The 22700-nt window shown below is 40.4% G+C and overlaps 1 protein-coding gene across 6 annotated transcripts; it reads left to right on the forward strand.

The window, feature by feature from the left end:
• The first annotated feature begins 1513 nt into the window (after positions 1–1513).
• On the forward strand, positions 1514–22283 carry LOC117474619 (dynamin-2-like). 6 transcript variants are annotated; one of them, XM_034120509.1, is made up of 21 exons: positions 1514–1595; positions 1689–1972; positions 5471–5544; positions 5980–6129; positions 6219–6422; positions 7759–7857; positions 8206–8366; positions 8651–8793; positions 9545–9680; positions 10055–10122; positions 10505–10643; positions 13126–13212; positions 13308–13378; positions 13874–13928; positions 15429–15539; positions 16496–16605; positions 16695–16806; positions 17733–17900; positions 18012–18238; positions 18770–19015; positions 19318–20199. In XM_034120509.1, the coding sequence occupies exons 2-21, from the start codon at positions 1812–1814 to the stop codon at positions 19385–19387; spliced, it is 2592 nt and encodes an 863-aa protein (XP_033976400.1). In that variant the 5' UTR covers positions 1514–1595; positions 1689–1811; the 3' UTR covers positions 19388–20199. The 6 variants fall into 6 exon arrangements, with proteins under 6 accessions (XP_033976400.1, XP_033976404.1, XP_033976399.1 ...); XM_034120513.1 differs by lacking the exons at positions 1514–1595; positions 19318–20199 and adding an exon at positions 20652–22283 and having other exon boundaries at positions 1602–1972; XM_034120508.1 differs by lacking the exon at positions 1514–1595 and having other exon boundaries at positions 1602–1972.
• The last annotated feature ends 417 nt before the right edge of the window (positions 22284–22700 follow it).

Below are 22700 nucleotides of genomic sequence, written 5' to 3' on the forward strand. Positions count from 1 at the left end.
CCTGCACCTCTTTGTTTCTCAGTCCTTCAGATAAACAACAAAGATATAGTGGTTGGTCAGTGTCTGTGTTGCATAAAAGTAAGTTAACCACAGTAAATTGTGCAGGATGTTTTGTGCAGTTATAGTATGCAACATGCCAACAATTCAATTACAGTAATGAAGTAAATACGTTTCACACAACAGATATAAGCGCCGATATATCATGAACTATGCAGAGCTGAAAACTGGTAACCTGTTTTCAAGTCTAAGTGTCCGGATTACAGAGGCAACAGTAAATCGGCTTAGATTAGGCTGAACCCTCTGTCCAGCCTCTCATCGTCAAACCATGGTTGATAACATTTCATTTCATTAGAGAGTACTCTTCCTCCTCCTCTCACTCTCAGCCCAGCTCTTCCTCTTCCTCTTGCTCATGCTTCCATGTTGGCGTCCATTGTTGCTGTAAGAAAGTACTCACCTGTGGTCTTTTTATAGTGCTAACATCCTGATTGATGAGCCAACAATTATGCTATCAGGTGTTTGGTCAGGTGGAACGTGTTTCTTGATTATTGGTCCATGTGTGAGGCATTTTGAATATCAGTGTTTTAAACCAGCTAACACGTGACTTTATGTCAGATTCCTGTGTCTTACGTGGAGAAACGTGTGCAGTGGTTTGCAAAAAGTGCCATGTTGATTTGCAAATTGTGTGAAAAGCTGAAAACGTGTTTAGAGTTTTGGAGATTTGAGCCGATGTTTTGCTCTTTGAGTGTTAGTTAAAATAATTGTGCTTTATGTATAATTTTAGTGTGTTAGCAATGGAGAAAAACTGTAAAGGAAATGTTTGTACTTATAGCCAAAGCGCCATACAAAACAAAAACAAAAACAAAACACAAAACAACAGAAGTTTAACCAGAAAACGTTTTTAAACAGTGGCGTTTTGTGGCACTGTTGACCTCCCATAATACCAACATTACTTTAACTTGTTTTGCAGCGCCCTCTTCTGGTTGAGCAGGAGATCAGCAGGTGATTGTCTTGTGTTTTTCTATTGGTGTTCATGGGGATTCTTTAAAATTGACTGATACTTAGTTACTCTACTTGTCTAACCGAGACTGACGCTGCAAATGAAAGTCTGTATAGATTATTGACAAAAAGTGTTAATTTTGTCCTAAATCACTTACATTGAAAGTGCATTTAAAATACAAACGGCCAATATGAATAGGACACATTATTACAGCAAGCAAAACCTGATTCAGTGATGAAATGGGTTCATATGGCTTATTTTTAATAAAGCACAAATAAGTGAATTTATTCGCAAAACAGATGTGGTATTCTTGAATTTAATAACAACTGTTTGATTTCCTTGAGTGGTTTTTTTCCGCATAAGCACTCTTCAAGGGATTCATACTTTTATTTGTGACTACAATCACACTTTGTAATTCCCCTGTGTCAAAGGGCAAGTCAAAAAACTTTATTGTAAAAAATGATGATGTATGTGTGTACATTGACGGACGTCCCATCTGACCAATGACAGAGGAGAGTGAGGCTGTAGGCGGAGCCATAATCTCCGGTGGAGGCTGGGTGTCGCCTGACCGGATGATGACAGAAGTTTACAGTTAAATGTGTGTACTTTTATCATGCAATCATCCAGCGCTGTCTGCAGCTGGGACTTTTCACTCTAACCGTCCTTGTGTTTTCATTGAATAAACTCACAGAAGCTTTGACAGACTGCGGTGCCGTCTGGGAACTTTTGTTTGGCTGGAAGAGCGACCCTTTGGCTCTTATTTGACCGGGGAGCAGAGCAGGATAAAGCCCGCTGGGCTGACCGAGGTGCCGCTATGGGAAACCGGGGGATGGAAGACCTAATTCCCCTCATCAACAAGCTCCAGGACGCCTTCAGCTCCATCGGCCAGTCCTGCAACTTGGATCTGCCGCAGATAGCTGTCGTCGGCGGCCAAAGCGCAGGGAAGAGCTCCGTGTTGGAAAATTTCGTCGGAAGGTTGTACCTTTTATATGAGTCTCTAGATTAATCTGACACTCTAAACGTGATTTGTTATTTTTCTCAATGTAGTTTGTGACTGTTGCTGTTATTTTACGCCAAACTTTTGCGTACAAATCGCCAACTAAGCACTTGGTTACACGCTCTTTGGTGCCTCCCAGTTTTTCCTAACGGATTTTTTTTCCTTTTTGGAACTGAGCAATACACAGTACACGAACAAAAACAAAACAGCTGTTCACAATAACCGAGGGGCAATTTGGTTAAAAGGGTGTTTCAAATATATTTTAGGTTAGAACTCCATATCCTAAATCTTTCGAAACGTTACTTCCTCAGCAGGAATATTAGCAGAAACTGCCTCTTCATACCAGGCCCATTCTGTCAAACATTTACAAAGGTTGTTTTTCTTTAAGGCTGAATGCTTGGGTTGTAAATACATCTTTATTATGCTTCACATTTCAAAGGTCAGGTCAATGTTTTACTTTTAAGGGTGAGGCACACACAATAGTTGCAGTTGAGATCAGGTAATGGTCAGATAGATTAATTATTGTAAGGGTCAGTACAAATTAAAATTCCTCCCAGCATGCCTGCACTGCTGATTTTCTTTGTGAGGTTGATGAATAAGTATAAAGGTATTTGAATGACTAGTTGATGGCAAATTGCAGCAAAACCAACAGTTACACTAAAATCATATGTTACTGCTCAGTTTATAAACTGTGTAGGAAAAAGTGCTATGAAAAAGTCATAGACAGTTTGTTTTTCAGTTACAACATTGAGCCTTGAAGGAAAATCTGAGGAAAGGGAAGAGGAAGAAGACATGTCGCTGCAGCAGAGGCCTACTGGAGATATCTGTTGCAGCTTTGTGTTTTTATCTCCAAATAAAAAGGTGCCCAGAGACGGGAACACTTCTACATCTCAGAACGATTTCACTTGTTTTCCAAGAGATTGGGAATGTTGATTAGGCAGCTAAGTCTCCTTTTTTTCCTGTCGCCTTTTGTCTCCGAGTCCCAAGTGGCTGGGCAGACAGTAGGGGCATTGATGAGTCTGTGTTGGGGTCATCAGTGATGTCACCAGCTGCACTGTCATGTGTATATGACACACTGGGTACCAGATACCCACAGAAGGCTACTTAGCTGTTTACGTTTGTTAATAGTGACATGCAGAAGTGTAACATTGGCTTGTTGATCAGTTTATATAATAATTTTTAGTTAGTTAGCTGTTTTCAATATATCGTTTGCCAACATGTCGTAGGAACGCCTAAACAGGTCCAAGATGGAAAACATTGAACCTACATTTACATTTGTCTTCCTACTGTCTTAAATTGGTTATTGAAAAATCTCCAAAAGTAAAATCGTTGTCAGCTTGTGACGTGTCCTTAAACTGCAGAATGTTTCTTACCTCTTACCTCTGCTTTTATAATAATGATTGAATTTAATGAACATTGAAAGCATGTGCCAGTTGATCCCAATTAGCAAAAGTAAACGCTACACCATTGGCCATAACAAGTCATAAGATTTGCTTTGCTGTGTGCACACAGAAAAATGTAAAGAAAAGTAGGGAGAGTTAAGATGAATATCTGCAAACAAAAGTATAAAGAGGCTGAAGCATTCTCAAGCTCAAGCTATTTGTAAAGCACTTTGGATTGCCTTGTGTTGAAATGTGCTATATAAATAAACTTGCCTTACTGAAACAAATTCACAAGTTTAGAAGTGGAGGTTCTTCTGCAGGAAGTGAAAGTCAAACTTGCAGCAGATACCATGGTAGCATTAGTGTATAACACTAAAAAAGATTCTTCATTTAAAAAAAGTGTATGCCTTGTAGAACAACCCAAATTATGATTTCAAAAATTTAGTATTATAAAGGAGAAAAATATAATTATATAAAACACAATAACCAATTATTTTTGCAAGTACAAATCCCAAATAAGAAAGCATTGGTAATTGTCAAAATCTTCACAAATACTGAATTAATTAGTTTAAGTGTAACATGTGTCCGTAAGAATGGTTGGTGTATGTGGCACATTGTTTATTTAGATGTTTCCATATTGTTTCTTTTTGTTTGTAAAGTTTTGGATGGTTTTGCCATCAGGTCTCAGTTTTTGAGGGGACAAAACCTATATTAATCTGTCCATTTAAAAAACATGTCACCTTCACTTCAGTTTCTTTTTTTGTCCAATTAACATCCGAAATGAAAAGATGTTCTGTGTGCATTAAAAGAAAAACAAACAAAGGCACCAAAGAAGAAGAAGCAGCTAAAACTAGAGAACATGTGTTAGTTTTAACTGAAACAATTAAATAAGACTTGCAGATTAGTTATCTTTCAATCAATTTAACAACACATTTAAAAAGCCCAAATCCCCAAATTTACCCAAGAAATGTTTAATGAACACATGGATAAAATATATTAGGATTTAATTGATTAACTGTCTTGTTGTTGGTAATAGTATTATTCATGTCGTGCTTCAAAAGTGACAGGAAGGGATGAGGAGGATGTTGTGTAACATCCTCACTGCAACGTCAGCTGTGTGTGTGTGTGTGTGTGTGTGTGTGTGTGTGTGTGTGTGTGTGTGTGTGTGTGTGTGTGTGTGTGTGTGTGTGTGTGTGTGTGTGTGTGTGTGTGTGTGTGTGTGTGTGTGTGTGTGTGTGTGTGGTGTGTGTGTGTGTGTGTGTGTGTGTGTGTGTGTGTGTGTGTGTGTGTGTGTGTGTGTGTGTGTGTGTGTGTGTGTGTGTGTGTGTGTGTGTGTGTGTGTGTGTGTGTGTGTGTGTGTGTGTGTGTGTGTGTGTGTGTGTGTGTGTGTGTGTGTGTGTGTGTGTGTGTGTGTGTGTGTGTGTGTGTGTGTGTGTGTGTGTGTGTGTGTGTGTGTGTGTGTGTGTGTGTGTGTGTGTGTGTGTGTGTGTGTGTGTGTGTGTGTGTGTGTGTGTGTGTGTGTGTGTGTGTGTGTGGCCTGCTTACCTTACGCTAAAACTCAGTCTTGCTGCTGACCTGGCAAACACACAAAGAGAAGAACAGACAGACATATTCTCATGGCCTGGAGAGTTTGGTAGTCAGTGACCTGGAAATGATCACAATTATATTGAACACGAGTTTCCATTCAGATGAGCCTGTATGTAATGCGAAGTGGAAACAAAGAGACATGCTTCTTTCTCTATGCACTATTTATAATGGATAGTGTTGTAAGGTAATCCTGCCATGTTTAAATAATGCACACATGTACACGCGTAGACACTGCGGATTGATTTTAGAGCTTGTAAGCTTTTCATTTGGGTAGAAGCTGACACATATTCATTACTCTGACATGACATGTTTGAAAACAAAATGCTTATTGGCAGTTTAGTTACTGAGGGCAAAGCATCATTGCTGAATAATGAATCAGGGATCAATAAGAGTGCAATCGATTGCTCTTGTTCTTTAACACTTTATTGTTGTGACACAGCCAAAACAGCCATTTGTCTGTCCTAAGTTATCAGTGTGTTTTAAATTGTATATCTCCCTCTACTTCAGGGACTTCTTACCCAGAGGATCTGGCATCGTCACCCGTCGTCCGCTCATCCTCCAGCTGGTTAACTCTAAAGTGGGCAAGTAAAGAGACCAACTGTTGGGAAAGGGTTTGCACTCTTAAATCCAGACTTTACAAAACATAGAGTCTGATGTGTGTAGCCAAAATGAACAGTACTAGCTCATAGAAAATGTATAGTTAAAATCAATATTTAATCAAATGCATTGCAAAACAGATGTGCAGAAAATGCATTGATTTATAGACAATTGAGTTGTAAAACAACCCAAAAGCACACATGAGCGTTTTTTGTGAAACTGACAGGTTCACACAATCTTTTCTCAAAAATCCATAGTTCAAATAGCTTATACAACAAGTTTAATGAAACAAATACTGCACTCCCCATCTTTGTGGCATCTCTCTCTGTTGCACCATCATAACGTTTCTGTATCTATGTTCATAACCTATCAATTAATTGCCCTCTTTCCTGTCTAAATCTCAAATGTTCTCCGTGTAGAGTATGCAGAGTTCCTGCACTGTAAGGGCCGTAAGTTTGTGGACTTTGATGAGGTCCGTCTGGAGATTGAAGCGGAGACTGAGAGGATCACCGGATCCAACAAGGGCATCTCCACCGTCCCCATCAACCTCCGTGTCTACTCCCCTAATGGTAACACACACACAAATAAAAACGTAGCCATTTTGGTAAAGGTTTTCAGCCTCTAACCTCCTTCCTTATACCCTATCAACATCTCTCAGTGCTGAACCTGACCCTGATCGATCTGCCGGGGATGACCAAGGTTGCCGTGGGAGACCAGCCTGTGGACATCGAGCACCAGATCATGGAAATGCTGATGCAGTTCATCACCAAGGACAGCTGTCTGATCCTGGCTGTCACACCGGCCAACACTGACCTGGCCAACTCCGATGCCCTCAAGATTTCCAAGGAGGTGGACCCTCAGGGTAAGGGGACCTTGAGGAGTGTGTGTGTTCATGTATAGGATCATCTGAATGGCCTTGATAACTTTTCGCTGGATATTTTTATAAATTTGACCTATTTTGCTCTAATTTACAAAGCTAATTTCTATATCTTGCTTCCATAATCACTCTTCCTTCTATAAATCTTAGCCTCAGTGCAAAAGCAGGCTGCAGGCGTAATTAACAGATACATTATTAAAATACATCCTGGTAGCATAGATGTATTACAAGAGTATTGGAGGAAATTCTAATTCCCTTACAGAGAAACCGATAAATGATTCATGGTCAAGTTTGTCTTTTGTTATATTTAATAAAGTAATAAAAAAAGTCAATATACAATTGAAATCGATCTCAAATGCAGGAACAGAGCAACTTCATCCTGAGAGGATAAAATGGCTTTGCACCCAGAACACAGCTTACCGTCACACTATATAGTAGAACAAAAATAGCCAACTGGTACTACCCATAACTTCTCTTAGGCATTAGCTAAACATCGCCACCATTAAACCATAAAACCCCCCAGTCCTTAACCATTTGAAAAATCCACCTTTTGCCCTTCCTGAAATGTCAATCCCAGAGTTAGGACTAAAAATACAATTTAACCGAGTAAAAGGCAATCATATTATAAGACATAATCTATATATATGATTTAAATGATTATATGACAGGACAATTAGTAGATATAATTAAATGTAATCATCCCAACCTTTCGTCTTCTTTTATTAAACCCAGACAAAGCTATTAAAGGTTCAGGCTTGTAATTATAGGACGAATGATAACTACAGCTTCTCCCTAACATTTAATTTAATGCCATCATCAGTTAAGAAATTATAATTTGTCTAATACTTTATGACAAAATACCTGAAAAACAAATTGCATTCCCAACCATATTCAGCTGTACTTTAGTGCTAATGCTAAACTGGTAATAAGCTAATGCTAAGGCAATGTTAGCATGCTTACAAACTTAATTAAGATGGACGACAAGATGGTATATCTCTCCCCTGAACATAAACGTGTTAGAATTGTCATGGTGACCATGTTAGCGTGCTGATAGCAGTTAGCTCTACTGTGCCTAAGTAAAGATGGTAGACTGTATATGTAAAGGTGCAGACCCACAGCTAGCATGGCTGTAGACATAGCCTATTTTATGGCTTTTGAGCAGTGTGGGCTGTAAAATACTGTTTATATACTGTTCTACTGAAGGTTATTAGACTTGAAATACCTAAGTTATAACCTCCAATTATCTGTTTGAATCCTAAAATCCCATGTGTGAATATAAGAGCGAGAGATTCAGTATTAGCATTGATGCTTTTGTCTTTAGGTCTACGGACCATCGGTGTGATCACCAAGCTGGACCTGATGGATGAAGGGACGGACGCACGAGACATCCTGGAAAACAAACTACTGCCGCTCCGCAGAGGTGAGAACCCCCCCCCACGCACACATTTGATTAAATCCTTGATTGGAATCCAGCTATTACATTACAATATTTACAGACTTTATATACTACCCAAAACAGGGTGTCTTTTCTTTAGGGGTCAGCCAATCATCAATCTGCATTCTTTTCCCTGTAATTCCTGACATTGAAATTAAACAATTACTATGGTGTTAAATTGACTAACAGCTTTATTTGTATTGTTCCACATGTGAACAGCTCTCCAATTGTAGAAGTTATAATAATTTAGTATTTGGTCTCAAGTGCTTTGGAATCAACGTTTGTCTTTATTCCATAACGCACATTGAACAACTGATATTTGTCTTTCTTTAGGTTACATCGGGGTGGTGAACCGCAGTCAGAAGGACATTGATGGAAAGAAAGACATCCGCGCTGCTTTGGCTGCTGAGAGGAAGTTCTTCCTGTCCCACCCAGGGTACAGACACATTGCAGAACGCATGGGCACACCACACCTGCAGAAGACCCTCAATCAGGTGAGACACACACACACACACACACACACACACACACACACACACACACACACACACACACACACACACACACACACACACACACACACACACACACACACACACACACACACACACACACACACACACACACACACTCACAGTTTTTATCCCATTTACTTCAAGCTGCATTCTAGAAGGAACCCTTTTGATTCACAATTATTCCTTCCTACAATTCTTCCATAATAAAATTGATTAGACGGAACTGTTGTATAACAATATTTATTTCTTGTATGTCTTTGCAGCAACTGACAAATCACATCCGTGATACGTTGCCAGGGTTACGCAGTAAGCTGCAAAGCCAGGTGCTATCGTTGGAGAAAGAGGTGGAGGAGTACAAGAACTTCCGCCCCGACGACCCAACGCGCAAGACCAAGGCTTTGCTCCAGTCAGTACACACACACACACACACACACACACACACACACACACACACACACACACACACACACACACACACACACACACACACACACACACACACACACACACACACACACACACACACACACACACACACACACACACACACACACACACACACACACACACACACACACACACACACACGTTTCCATAAGTATAGAAATGTAATGTCAGGGTGTCTGCGCGGTCTTAAGTATTCAAAGTTGATAAATCAATTTAGCAAAGATTAAGGCTATTAAAAAGTATTAAACGGCATTTTCCAAGGTATTACATTTTGTAGCTTGTTTTCAATAAGTATATGAATTGTCCAAAGAGGTTTTATTCTACAGTTAGCCTGAATGTAATCATTGCGTAGGTGTGTAGTGTGATTCTTTGTAGTTTATTTATGGCATCCCGTTGGATTTGACGTCATCTGAACAGGACATCGCACGCTCACTGCTTGATAGCTCGCGAAGGTCCGTTTACGCCGGTTGTTAAACAACATCGTTATGGGGAAATGCAAGTTTGCGTCCAAATGGTTGGAAGATAAGGAGGAAGGACAATCAATACTGTATATAGTAAATGTGAGGTAAAGTGTGTCGCCAATGTAACCGGTTAAAACTCAAAGGTCTTAAAATGTATGGAAAGGGTCTTAAAAAAGGTCTTGAAAGCTATTACATTTGACTTCAGGATTCCTGCATATACCCTGAATGTATAATACTTATAATCGGTAGAATGGTGCAGCAGTTTGGTGTGGACTTTGAGAAGTGCATCGAGGGCTCTGGTGATCAGGTGGACACCTCCAACCTGTCAGGTGGAGCAAAGATCAACCGCATCTTCCACGAGCGATTTCCCTTCGAGCTCGTGAAGGTGAGCAGTATCGTGAATTCTTTTGAATGCATTACATCTATTAATTTCAATTTCAGCTGTTTTTTTCTTCCACTTCTGCATATTTCTCATTTAATTTGGCAAGGTATTGCTTTCTTTGATCATTCTGTTAATAAAAACAGGGGTAAACAAATGGCACTAGCATTGTAAAGTTGTTAATGTGCTTTGCCTTCTTAACTGTTTTGTATTTACACTACGTATGTGGTTGTCATACTGTAGCTATGTTTCCTAAACTCTATTTTAATCCAGCGCTAACAAACACAAACAAGCAGATTATCCCTCCTCTCCCCCATTGTCAGTATATGCATGGCAATGGCATGGCAGTTTAAATTGGGTTTTTTTGCCCGGTGTCTTAGATGGAGTTTGATGAGAAGGAGCTGAGGAGAGAGATCAGTTACGCCATCAAGAACATCCACGGAGTCAGGCAAGTCTGCAAACAGCACACTGTGTTGCACACATTTGCCTTCTTTATGTCTTCCAGCCTTTTTTCCTTATATGTGTTCATTAGCTTTATAAAGACCCACTCTTTCTGTCTTCAAGTGTTTTGTATCTTATGTCTCCATTAAGTGTGCTGTCTCTTCTGTCTGTCTTTGATTTCTTGTTTCTGTGAGTCGATTCTATTTAGTCTCCTTGGCTGCTTGTTAGCCTTATTGCTGTCTTCCACTTCACTTCACATTTTCTTTTTCTAATACACCTAATTTGGTCCTCCTCAGTGTCTCCCTCCATCCGTGTGCCTGTCTCACACTCTCCCTGTGTGTCTATCTACCCTTGTCTCTCCATGTCTGTCTTATCTGTATGTCCTTCAGGACAGGCCTGTTCACCCCAGACTTGGCGTTTGAGGCCATAGTGAAAAAGCAGCTCATTAAGCTGAAAGAGCCCTGTCTGAAATGCATCGACCTGGTCATCCAGGAGCTCATCAACACAGTCAGACAGTGCACTAATAAGGTATCACTGCATGGTCTCCTGCCTGGCTGCCACACCTCTACACACACACCAGAGAGACCAGCCGACTGTAGAGTTGCCAGGTCCATTAAAGCAGCCAATTGAATCATTTTAGCTATGTGCTTTTGGACATAATTCCAGCATCCTGGATTAAAAAAGAAAGTGAATGAACTCAAAGGAAAGGTTCAGTTTTCACAGTCCTGATTTGAAGTTCACTTGCAGGAACATTGGTGGTTGTATTTGAATATCCTGGCTGTACTTCACTGGAGTGGTGTCTCTGGGAAGATGTGTGGTTACAGACTGGATGTGGCTTGTTGCTGAAAAGTATCATTACAAAACAAGCTGCTAGGTTTCAGGCTACGGCTGAAAGATGTACAGCCATGCTAGCGGCTCTGTGAGGCTGAATTTAGGCACACATGGTGCTTTGAGCTAGATGCTAACATCAGCATGCTAACATGCCGATGTTTAACAGCTACAATGTTTACCATCTGAGCTTAGCGTTTTAGCATGCTAACATTTGCTATTGTTAAAATAACTTACTGGACTAGTTGCAATTGTGCCCAGATGGTGGCTCTAGAGGAAGTTTAGGTTATTAACAATACAATTTGGATTTGCAGTATGTGAATCATGAACGTCTGTACAAAATGTCATGGCGATCCATCCAATAAATGTTAAAAGATATTGACTGACTGGCATTGAGATATATATATATATATATATAGCCATGAACCTGGCATGGCCTAAAAGCTGTGGTCTGACTCTCAACGCGCACATGAATAGGAAGCTGATGCAGCCATTAATACTTTTGAGAACCTGCAGCTTGTTTCTGTTCTGTAAATGAATTAGAACTAACTAAAATACCTTTTTCTCCCTCAATCTTCATGATCCTTTCCCTTTTTTGAACACTTCCTTTTTCCCCCAAACTATTCCATTCAACTTGGGATTTCACTTTATTTTTTGCCACCATTTCCCTTTTCCTCTTCATGCTACACTGCCTCCTTCCCTCACCTGCCATTAAATCTCAAACTCCCATGATGCCTCACCACCACAGGACAGGCCTGTTCACCCCAGACTTGGCGTTTGAGGCCATAGTGAAAAAGCAGGTCATTAAGCTGAAAGACCCCTGTCTGAAATGTGTCGACCTCGTTGTCACCGAGCTTGCCGCCCTGATCAGGAAGTGCACGGAAAAGGTAAACAGGAACAGTGGACAGACAGATTTAAAAATGATTAATTTAGAGAGCGAAAAAATGCAATCAGTCAGTGATAGAGAGCAGTCAAAAAAAAGGAAAAGAGAGGAAAATGTAATCAACTAACTTATCCCTGTCTGTTATTGCTGATCAATTCCCCTTACCGCTGTGTGAAGGCTTCACGTCCCACCCGTCTACCCCTTGGTTCCCTCTTTAATGACGAATCTAACGAGCCCTTTCCCTATCGAGACCCTGGACCTCCACCGGCACACTTACCCCATCTTCACTGTGATTGGTGATTTACATAACACCCCCTCACCTCACCTCACTTATCCAATCAGATCCCCACTCTCACACTAAGGAATTGGGCTGTTCCCCACCCTGTCTTGTCAATGGAAATGTTCATGTATTACTCCTGTGATACCCCCTTTACCGCACCATTGACACCAATAACACAACCCCTCCCCCACACACACACACACACACACACACCACACACACACACACACACACACACACACACACACACACACACACACACACACACACACACACACACACACACACACACACACACACACACACACCTCCATCAGACCCTCTCCAATCTTCATCTCTTTCTGAAATCTAACCTGATCTTTTCTTCTGCTACTTCCTCCCTGATTTGTTGAGACTTGCTATCAGCTTGAGATGATATTATGCTAATTAGAGTTGGGGTAAGCTCTTCATGTAAGAATTGAGATTCTCATATTCTATTATTTATTTATTTATTTGTAATTCTTTTTTGTATTTATCTAACTGATGGACAGTATTCCTAAACACCAATTTGTTGTTATGTCCAGCATTATTCAAAATGAACTTAACTTTGCTTTCATGCGGTCATTTCCAACACCACCTTTATTAACCATCAATAGACTGGTGTAGATTATGAAATAAGCAGCCGTATATACTAAACTGAGAATCAATTTTGAATTATGAGATACCGGAAGATTTACACCCCTGAACCTTATGTTTACTGTTTTTGTACACTGGTAACAACTTCATAGCTTTTGCAACACCTAAAGCTGACAAGTCATCTCCAGCTGATACAGATCTCTTTAGTGCATGCCTGCTCAGTGTTCATGTTGAATGCCCTGCCTCATATTTTGTGTTTATACTCTATATTTACTGTCAGTGGTTGTTGGGAGTTATTGCCTATGAGGAAACAAAGTGTTGCAGTGTTGTGTAAGCCTGCACAGGTGTGTGTCCTGTAATCACGGTGCCTGCAGCAGTGCGTGTGTTTGTGTGTGGCTCTACAGCTGGGATCGTACCCTCGACTGAGAGAAGAGACGGAGAGAATCGTCACCACCTACGTTAGAGAGAGAGACAGCAAGACCAAAGACCAGGTGTGTTTTTGTGTGTACGGTGTGTGTGTACAGTGTGTGTAGAGTGTACGGTTTCCTCTGTTTGTGTACATACCATGTCATTATTTTTCTCTCAGGTGCTGCTGTTGATCGACATTGAGCTCTCCTACATCAACACTAATCATGAGGACTTCATTGGATTTGCCAAGTAAGATACTTATTCATTATTACTTATTAATTAGTTTTATTAGCAACAGGGGTCGGTAGGTTTTTTTCTTATTCTTTCCTGCAAAGATTTAAAGATTCTTCTTGGTATATATGATACTAAATGTGTGTGCTTTGGACTGTTGACTGAATATTAAAAGCAACTTCCATATCAACTTGGGTGCTGGTAGAAAAATAATGGCAATCTTTCACTATTTCCCAATATGACTGGACAAATGGTTAATTGATAAATCAATCAAATATACAATTATTATTAATTGCTGCCTATATTCATTAAAATCCAAACAGTCAGTACACATGTTTAATCAAATCTGAAAAACCCTTATGCTTTCCATCTGAAATTATTAAAGAAAACATATAAATTAAACCTTTTAAGAATTTATAGAAAGGAAAAAATAATATCATTTGATTCATATTCCAGAAATATCTTGTATGCATTTGTTAGCATATCCCTCATCCTTCAATGTCTCTCCTGCAGTGCCCAGCAAAGGACGGCTGCTAACATCACCAAGAAGAGAGTCATGCCCAATCAGGTAACTCTGCTGTTTAAAACTCTGTAGCATCACAGCAGCTGCTTTCTCCTGCTGCTCCTTCATTTCCCGTTCTCTCTGTCGTTGTCTCAGCCCGTCTCTCCTCTCATGTGTCCCTCTGTTGATTCACATTTACACACTCTTGTCTGTGCCCCTGTTGTCCTTTTTCTCCCTTTCCTCTTTCTCTTCTTCTGTTCCTCCTTCTCATGGCCCAGGGGGAGATTCTTGTAAGTACCGTGCCCACTGGCTGCACCTCCACTTGTCACTTCCTCTTTGGGTGGGTGGGGGAGTCGAGGAACCAGATTTGTGCTCCTTGATGAAGAAGAGGGAAGTGAAAGAGTTACACTCATGGATGTATCATCATAAGAACCGGATACCCTGTACCAAGAGTTTCTCACCCAGTGAATAAGCTATTGTTTTCTCATTCTGTATTTTTCAGTATTGTTTTTTCATGTGTGGGATATGATAACACTTAAGAAGCCTTTCTAGAGATCCCTATGTCTTATTCTTGCACAGCGGTGTGAACAAAAAAACAACAAGAGTTTGTGTATATTTTTGTAAAACCATTGAGTTTATTATTATTTATAAGAATGGATATCGACATCTTTAACATATGCCTTTATTTTGAAATTCCCAAGGCATGACTGTGTCACCATTTTTGTCCAAGCAGACCACCGTCCTAAACATTTAAACAGTGCTTAAACACGAGAGAGTGAAACACTTTTGTAAAGCCTAGAAATACAATACAATACAAAATTACATTATTAATTATGTGAGTTGATATAAATATAACTGATATTGTTAAATGGGCACATGGTATCATCTCATAGCGCTTGCAGGCTTCCGAATTGAATCAATGAAAATGGTATCATGGCAGATTCATGATATCGCCAAACAATCGTATCGTTCTCTAAATGATTGATTTAGCGTTGTATCATGGTAAAAGTATTCACATGCTCAAAGTTGAGATTGTCTAAAATAAATGAAAGCGCCCCCTCGGTGGCCCTGAGCTCGTCTATGCTCAACCGCCTTGATCATAATAGAGATTTATGTAGAAAAGGCTTTTTAAGGCTGCAGGGGAATCCTGAACTGAAGCACCACAGCTTGCAACTGACTCTATAATACACTCATGGTTACACCACCACACAATCCATATGTCCTCTCATTACCCCTGTGTGTCTGTTCCCTTTGTCTCCTTGTCCGTCAGTCTGACAGAGAGAGAGAAACAGAGAAGGTGACTTTTTATTGGAGCCTGTCATTTATTCTCTGTCTCTGTGTTTGTTATGAATTTTCCGGTAAGACAGTTTGGCCTGATCTGAATGCATTGTGCATCTTTTTCTTGCAAAACTGTTGCACTTGCATGTCTTTTCTGCTTTATTTTGCTGTCAATTATTTCTACACATGTATGTTTTTGTCTTTCATTTGTTTTCTATTATTCTATTTGATTTCTGTAGATACATATGGGGTGTGTGGTTTAGTCAACTTTTGGGCTCTCGTGTGCAGGTCATCCGCAGAGGCTGGCTCACAATCAACATCAGCATCATGAAGGGAGGATCCAAGGACTACTGGTTTGTCCTGACAGCTGAGTCTCTCTCCTGGTACAAAGATGAGGAGGTAAGGCTACTAAGGGGACAGTACATGGACAAAATATTGCCTTATTTTCAAGGCAAGTTTATTTATATAGCACACTCATTTAACTCATTTAAAAGCAAAGATAGTAAAACATGAATAACAAAGGTACATGAATACAAATGACAGTGCAGTGTGAGATACACACATCTGAAATGTTTAGGTCTGACTCTCAATCATTGCTAACTTTTTTAGCAGAAATAGTTTTCTTTGACCTCACTTTCTTTCTGCTTTCTTTTTTAACTTATCCTTTAGTTATTTCAAGTGTTTCATGCTAAACGAACCCCTCTTTGTATAATTCTAATCTGCAATCCAATATTTCGAAAATTCAATGGATCCTGGCCATATTTGTGTAGCATATAACATTCATTTGCTCCCAGACATTCATTTGGCTTGCTAGTTTTGGACCCAATCTGTAGTCAAAAAGTCACCACCTAAGGTCCTTTCAGTATTTCTACTCATTTCATTTAATTTCAAACCTTTATTTAACCAGATGGTCCCATTGAGATCATAGATCTCTTTTTCAAGGGAGACCTGCAGCATATAGGTTCCACATGAAACATAAAACAATAAAGGACATCATACATTATATTTACAGGATACATTTACATAGTTATAGACATTTACAAGTACCCATAGTATCAACGAGCATTTCATTTAGCCTAGCTACTAATCACTTAAGCATACAATAGTGCCTTTTGACTTTCTGTTTGATAGGAGCGTCCTCCTACCTGAGGTTATTTTACAGGCACAACCTCACATAGAGAGAAAGTTGGCGTTTTTTCTAGGAGAAATATTCTAGCATCTTGTAAAGTACTTAATAAATGTGCACCTGGATAATAAAGCCCACTTGTTGTACCTTGAAATCACTTATTATAGGGAAGAGACTGTTTTGTTATAGTATGACTTATTTTATTGTTGTCATATCATTTGTTTATCAGGAAAAAGAGAAGAAGTACATGCTGCCTCTGGACAACCTGAAGCTGAGAGATGTGGAGAAGGGCTTCATGTCCAGCAAACAAGTCTTCGCCATCTTTAGCACTGAACAGAGGTGCGGCTGCTTTAATCCTCTAAAACAGTCATGTTTACGGTGTTAGTCCGTTCTGATCTTTGGTTCATTTCAACACGTGTGTCTTACAGGAATGTGTACAAAGACCTGCGTCAGATTGAGCTGGCGTGTGACGCTCAGGAGGACGTGGACAGCTGGAAGGCCTCGTTCCTCAGAGCTGGTGTTTACCCAGAGAAAGATCAGGTAAACTAGAGTGTAGTCACTTTTTTAATCTAGTTAGCGTTAAGTTAATTGTTTTTACAAAGGACTGCAGCTTAACTTTAAATGTGGCCTGAGGACTTCTAAAGATATAGTGATGAAAACCCAAAGGTAAAAAGTTAGTACACTCTAAGATGTCAGCGTTTCGGCTGTTACACAGTCGTTTGATATTTAAAGTCAACTTTTCAGTTTAATAAAATCATTAAATGTTTCTTCCACAACATGCATATGCTAATTTAATGTACTGCCCTGCTGCTCCAGGAAGCACACTGGGGATCCAAAATGTAGGTCATAGTTACCTTGCACTTTGTATAATCAGGTCAGGTCAGAGAGCAATTCTATCAAGAGATGTTATTTGTGATCAATAATACTGATGTAGTGTGGATGAAAATACAAATGTGGATTAAACTGTATTTGCATTTATGTGTCCAATAATTTCGACATGTGCACACTGTCATTTGAAAGCCCCTTACACAGCTTTAAATCTATTTGTATTTCTCTATAACAGTAAATATAGTATTTAAAGATTAAAAATTGCTTGAATTTCTATTTATTTGATTTAAATTCAGCCTTATATACTTAAAAACTCTGCCTAACTGCTTCATCATGTCTGTGGGGTTGTGCTTCAAACATATTTTGATTGACAGTTGTCATCAGCTCCTATTTCAGATATTGCTTCTTGCGCAGACAAAAACACAAAAACCTGTTTCTCAGATGTGTTAGAACCAAAGTGATGTCCAACATTGGCAGACGTATATTCATGTCGGAACCCAATGGCTTAGGTAGCAGTAGTAGAAATCTGAAGGGGAGAACATATATTTTCAGGACCTTTACAGATCGCACTAACAGAAACAAAACATCTCTGCCCACCCCCCCCCCCCCTCACATCTCTCTATCTTGGTGTCTTTCAGCCTGCGAGTGAAGATGTGATGAACCCGAGCGACACCGTGTCCATGGACCCACAGCTGGAGCGGCAGGTGGAGACCATCCGCAACCTGGTGGACTCGTACATCGGCATCGTTAACAAGTCCATCAGAGACCTCATGCCCAAGACCATCATGCACCTCATGATCAACAGTGTACGTGTTCTGCTTTATCTCTTTTCCCATTAGTCATATTCAACATCTAGACAGGTATGAGAAATGGAAGTCATTTATCATTCTTGCAATTTTTTGGTGTCCGATCTCCAGGCGAAGGACTTCATCCACTCCGAGCTGCTGGCCTACCTGTACTCGGCCGGGGACCAGGGCAGTATGATGGAGGAGTCCCCGGAGCAGGCCCAGAGGAGAGACGAGATGCTGAGGATGTACCACGCTCTGAAAGAGGCCCTCGTCCTCATAGGAGACATCAGCACCACCACCATTTCTGTCCCAGTGCCTCCACCTGTAGACGACAAATGGATTGCCAAGGACCCGAGGTAACACATATTTACAATCTAGGTTTAAGCTGACCAATATATATTTTGGCCACCAGAGGCCACTGACGTGTTAATTTCTCTACTGTACTGTACCGTGTTCAAGATGTAAATTGGAACAGGATGCATTCCTAGTCAGAGTTAAAAAAAGAAAAAGAAATCCAATATCGCTGTTTATGTTAAACAACAATCCCCAAGGGCTTAAACATTTCTAGAATCATTCTATAGAGGGAAAGCAGGATAATATGTCGCACTCATTCTCATGCAGTCAACAGCTAGGAGACGCTCCACTCACACTTCCAAATAGCTTCAGTGTATTGCCACCTGGTGCAAATAAATAAAATCATATAAACTATAAAATCCACTTTAGTAAATGTACTTGTATTTAATCATATCATCTTGAGTATAATCATTATGTTTGCATATTCTGCTAATACAAATATGCATATAATATCTTTATGAATACATGTAGAGTGCATTACATCAACATACTCTCATTTGTAAATGTAACATCCTTGTCTCTCTGTGTCTCAGTCCTCCACCTGCGTCCCGCCCTGCCGCAGCAACAGCGCCCCCTCCCAGCAGACCCCCTGCAGTGAGGGGCCCCACCCCAGGCCCTCCGCCCCCTCTCAACCCCTCCCCAGCATTCGGGGGACCGCCCGTTCCGACTCGCCCACCGGGACAAACGGCCTACGCCGGGGATCCAAACTCTGGATCTGTGCCTCTAGTTCCTTCACGGCCGGCCCGCGTGCCTCCCGCTCTGCCGCCAGGGATTCCCAGGTAAAATCGTTCACACACACACACACACACACACACACACACACACACACACACACACACACACACACACACACACACACACACACACACACACACACACACACACACACACACACACATTCTGACTATTGTGGTATTGGTGAAAGGGGCTGGGGCTGCTGGTGAAGGGTTGTACTGTATGTTCTGGCTTTTTGGTGTTTTGGGAATCTTTGCTGCATGGTTATCTGATGATATTTTTCCTTGCATGTGTCCCCCTCCCCCCCTCTTTCCCCCAAAACCTGTCCTCCTCTCTCTTCCTACAGCAGAAGACCCCCGGGTGCTCCCATCCGACCCACTGTCATACGTCCTTCAGAGCCCTCCCTGCTTGACTAGAAACACACACACACAATTCTTGTTTACACGTTTATATTTCTGTAGAGCAGAGAGTCATCTGTCATTTCCCATGTTTATTCCTATAACTACACACCTACAGTAACCTGTCATCTGATGCTGTTTCAGTCTGTGCATTTCAGAAACATTATGTATGTACTTTAACTAAATGTGTAGGTAGAGGTTTTTTTTAAACAAAGAATATGATGACATTTTCTGCAGTATGTGTTGTGAAAAGGGATACATGTGATGATTGTATTGACTTAAAGGCTACAAACCAGCAAGTCACCTTGAATTTTTTGATTGTTTCATTTGAAATGTGTCTTTAAAACAATATATGACTCATAACTTTGATATAATGGTAAAAAAAACGATTTTAGAAGTAATCTTTTGTGAGCTGTATACTTGCTAACGTTTTGGCAGTAATCTCACACACTAAGCACCTCGTTAAGAAAGCAGCACTTTTCCATCAAGTCTCTTTTCTCTTCCTTGATGGTGTATTTTCAAAGCCTTAAATTGAGCATAGTCAAATTAGACTCACTAATGGAATTTGTATTTTGGCGTCATTACAATATTTTTCAAGGATACATGAATTAAGTTTTTTGTGTTTCTCTTTTGTGGAACAATTGAAAAGTGACATACCTACCACCACTGCTCTCATTGTAGGTGATATTTGAATCAAGTGCCTTGAGCAAAATACAAATGACTCACAAAATACAAAAGCCCAATAAAAAAGAATCATCCAAGAGAAAGGGCCTGTCCGTCTGTCAGCAGGTGTATAAAGAGATGTATTGAATAAAGGAATATAAGGTGTCGTGGCTGGTGCGTGTTACTGTTGTGTGTTTTCTTGAATTCTCATGCACCACCAGGCTCCCGTTTGTTTTGACAGTAAACATGTGGTGCGTGTACTTCCTGTCACTGAGTGAGTCGATCAGCCTGCAGTTCAGAGAGAGTGTGATAGTCAATGCAGGCGGCCATGCAGAGCACGAACGCTTCACTTTTCGGTGTGCAGCCTGGCATGAGCTCACTTCCTTTCTACCTTACTGTATGATGGAGCCGTGGGTTACCATGGTGACTGTGGTTGCCAGTAGCAACACACGGTAAAGACAGTGTTGCTCGTTGCTTTTGGGCAGGAATGAATAAAAGGTATGCAATCCTTCGCCTGCTTTCAGAGATATCTTTCTTCTCCCATGCTTCTGTCAGCTGTCAGTGATCCGCTCATGATCTGAAACTGATCATAACATCTGCTCATGGTTTTCTCTCACAGGCGACCTCCACAAGTCCCCTCTCGTGCAAACCACTGGTGAAGGATCTCAGATGTCCTGCACTCCGACTTGTAGCCACACAGCGTCTGACTTTATAACCTCCTATGTCCACATTCTGGAACTGGATATATATTTTTTGTAAATATTTGTAAGGATTGAAATGATGCAGAATTATTTGTGTTGAGCTCGCCTCAGCTCACAACATGGCGTATAACCTCTGAACAGACAGGCATGTTATTAAGCTGGCACTTAGCGTTTATTATGTCTGTTACCTCTCAGTAAGTGCTGTTGAAATACTTGATATTTCTCTGACTTGATCAATTGGAGGGTGGATATGTCAACTTGGAAAAGGAAGAAAAATCTGTTCGACAAATTCAAGAAACAATCTTGAAACAAAGCTGGCATAAGATACTGTATCATTAAAATGTGTTAATGCACACTATGATCTATAAATATGACTCCTCTCTGGCCGCCACATTTGTCACTGTGATAAAAGTAGAAATGCTTTAATGAAGTAACTTTGGGAATTTAATCATTTGAACCCATCCAGTTTTGTTTCAGATATTACTCTGACAAATGCAGTTAATTAACCTTATACCAACTTTAACTTAATGTCAGGGGTGTTTTTGTTTAAAGTGTAAAGGTCAGACGTTAGGGGGAGCTACATCAGCAGAAAATAAGTGCTTCTTTGCCGATTTGGTCTCAAGTGGCTCAAAGGGAAAACACTACAAACGACAAGCAGTGATGTTTAATAGACTATTTTGTATAAAATATCCCAAATTACCAGTAAATATGGTGCTGTATGCTGTCATTAGATCATGATATGAGCACTAAGGTCTCATGATGTACCTGCACAATATGCAATTCCTAACAGAACACATTTAAAAAAATATTACTCTGTTACTATTTTATTTATTTATCAAAGACAACTCACAACAAACCATGTATTTCCTGTGTAAAAAATGCATTTATTGATATCAATAATCCCCATGTAAACCTGAATTTTACTTATTCTATTGAAATGTGTATTAAAAGCTTGTTCTTATAAAACAAAACACAGCGGCTGTCTGAGCAGAATCGAAACGTCACATTCTGTTGACACAAACATACATCTCAGAAAAGGAAAGTTGGATCGTCTAGAAAAACAAACAGAGACACACAAACACACATCTACCAATCAGTATGTTCACACTGAATAATCCTGATACATGTCCGAACCGACATAAAAACATACCTATTACATATTCATCTGGAAGCGTACTGACACATTGTACATTATTGGCAATCACGCTTAAAATCATCTCAGCATGGACTCGAGCTGTAAAAAAAAAGAAGTCAGTAACATCTCTATGAAAACGGCTGTAACCAAGGAAACACCTCGTCAGACGGACATATCTCTAAAATAAAGGAGAGATCGTAAACTGCCAGGAAGAACAAATACACCAACAACACTATTGCACATTGTTATCCCTTGTACACCAGCAGACCAAGAGCTCTGTTGATCACTTGTAGAGTTGTGTCATTTAAAGGGCCCATGTCATGGCCATTTCCATTATTGAGGTCTACTATAATAGATTTATATTGTGCAATTTTCCAAACTCACATTGGTTTCGCATACAGCATCTCTGTAAACTACGTGTATTCACTGAATTTCACTCTCTGCCTTTAACGGCTCGTTGTAGCTCCAATAGCTCCAGCCCCCACCCTCCCTGTGAGCACAGTGTGCTCTGATTGGTCGGGACGTTGTGAATCGTGCTGAGCTCCGTGGAGGTGTTGTTTCCTTGTTAGCGATACACAGCCAAACACAGCCAAACTCATCCTGAGCACACACAAAGTCACAGCCGAAGTAAAAACAATAAGTGTGGCTTGATATTGAGTAAGAAAAAGGTTGATAAATGCTGTGAGAATGGGTCTGCAGAGAGAATTTCGCCGCGATCCCAACTGTCTGTTATCAGCCTGCAGCCAGGGAGGAGAAATCAGCTGAGCTGCCTGCTCCCTGCACACAGATGTGTGTGTGAGGAAGTCCGTGGATTGGTCAATTTGGACCAATC

Source organism: Trematomus bernacchii, unplaced genomic scaffold (assembly GCF_902827165.1).
Source record: "Trematomus bernacchii unplaced genomic scaffold, fTreBer1.1, whole genome shotgun sequence".
NCBI lineage: Eukaryota > Metazoa > Chordata > Actinopteri > Perciformes > Nototheniidae > Trematomus > Trematomus bernacchii.

Bases quoted from the DNA above. Each gene is read 5' to 3' on its own strand.
- LOC117474619 (XM_034120509.1), top strand. From the start codon at position 1,812: ATGGGAAACCGGGGGATGGAAGACCTAATTCCCCTCATCAACAAGCTC. The intron at 17,901-18,011 runs GTACGTGTTCTG...TCCGATCTCCAG, and splicing joins TGCACCTCATGATCAACAGT to GCGAAGGACTTCATCCACTC. The intron at 18,239-18,769 runs GTAACACATATT...TCTGTGTCTCAG, and splicing joins TGGATTGCCAAGGACCCGAG to TCCTCCACCTGCGTCCCGCC.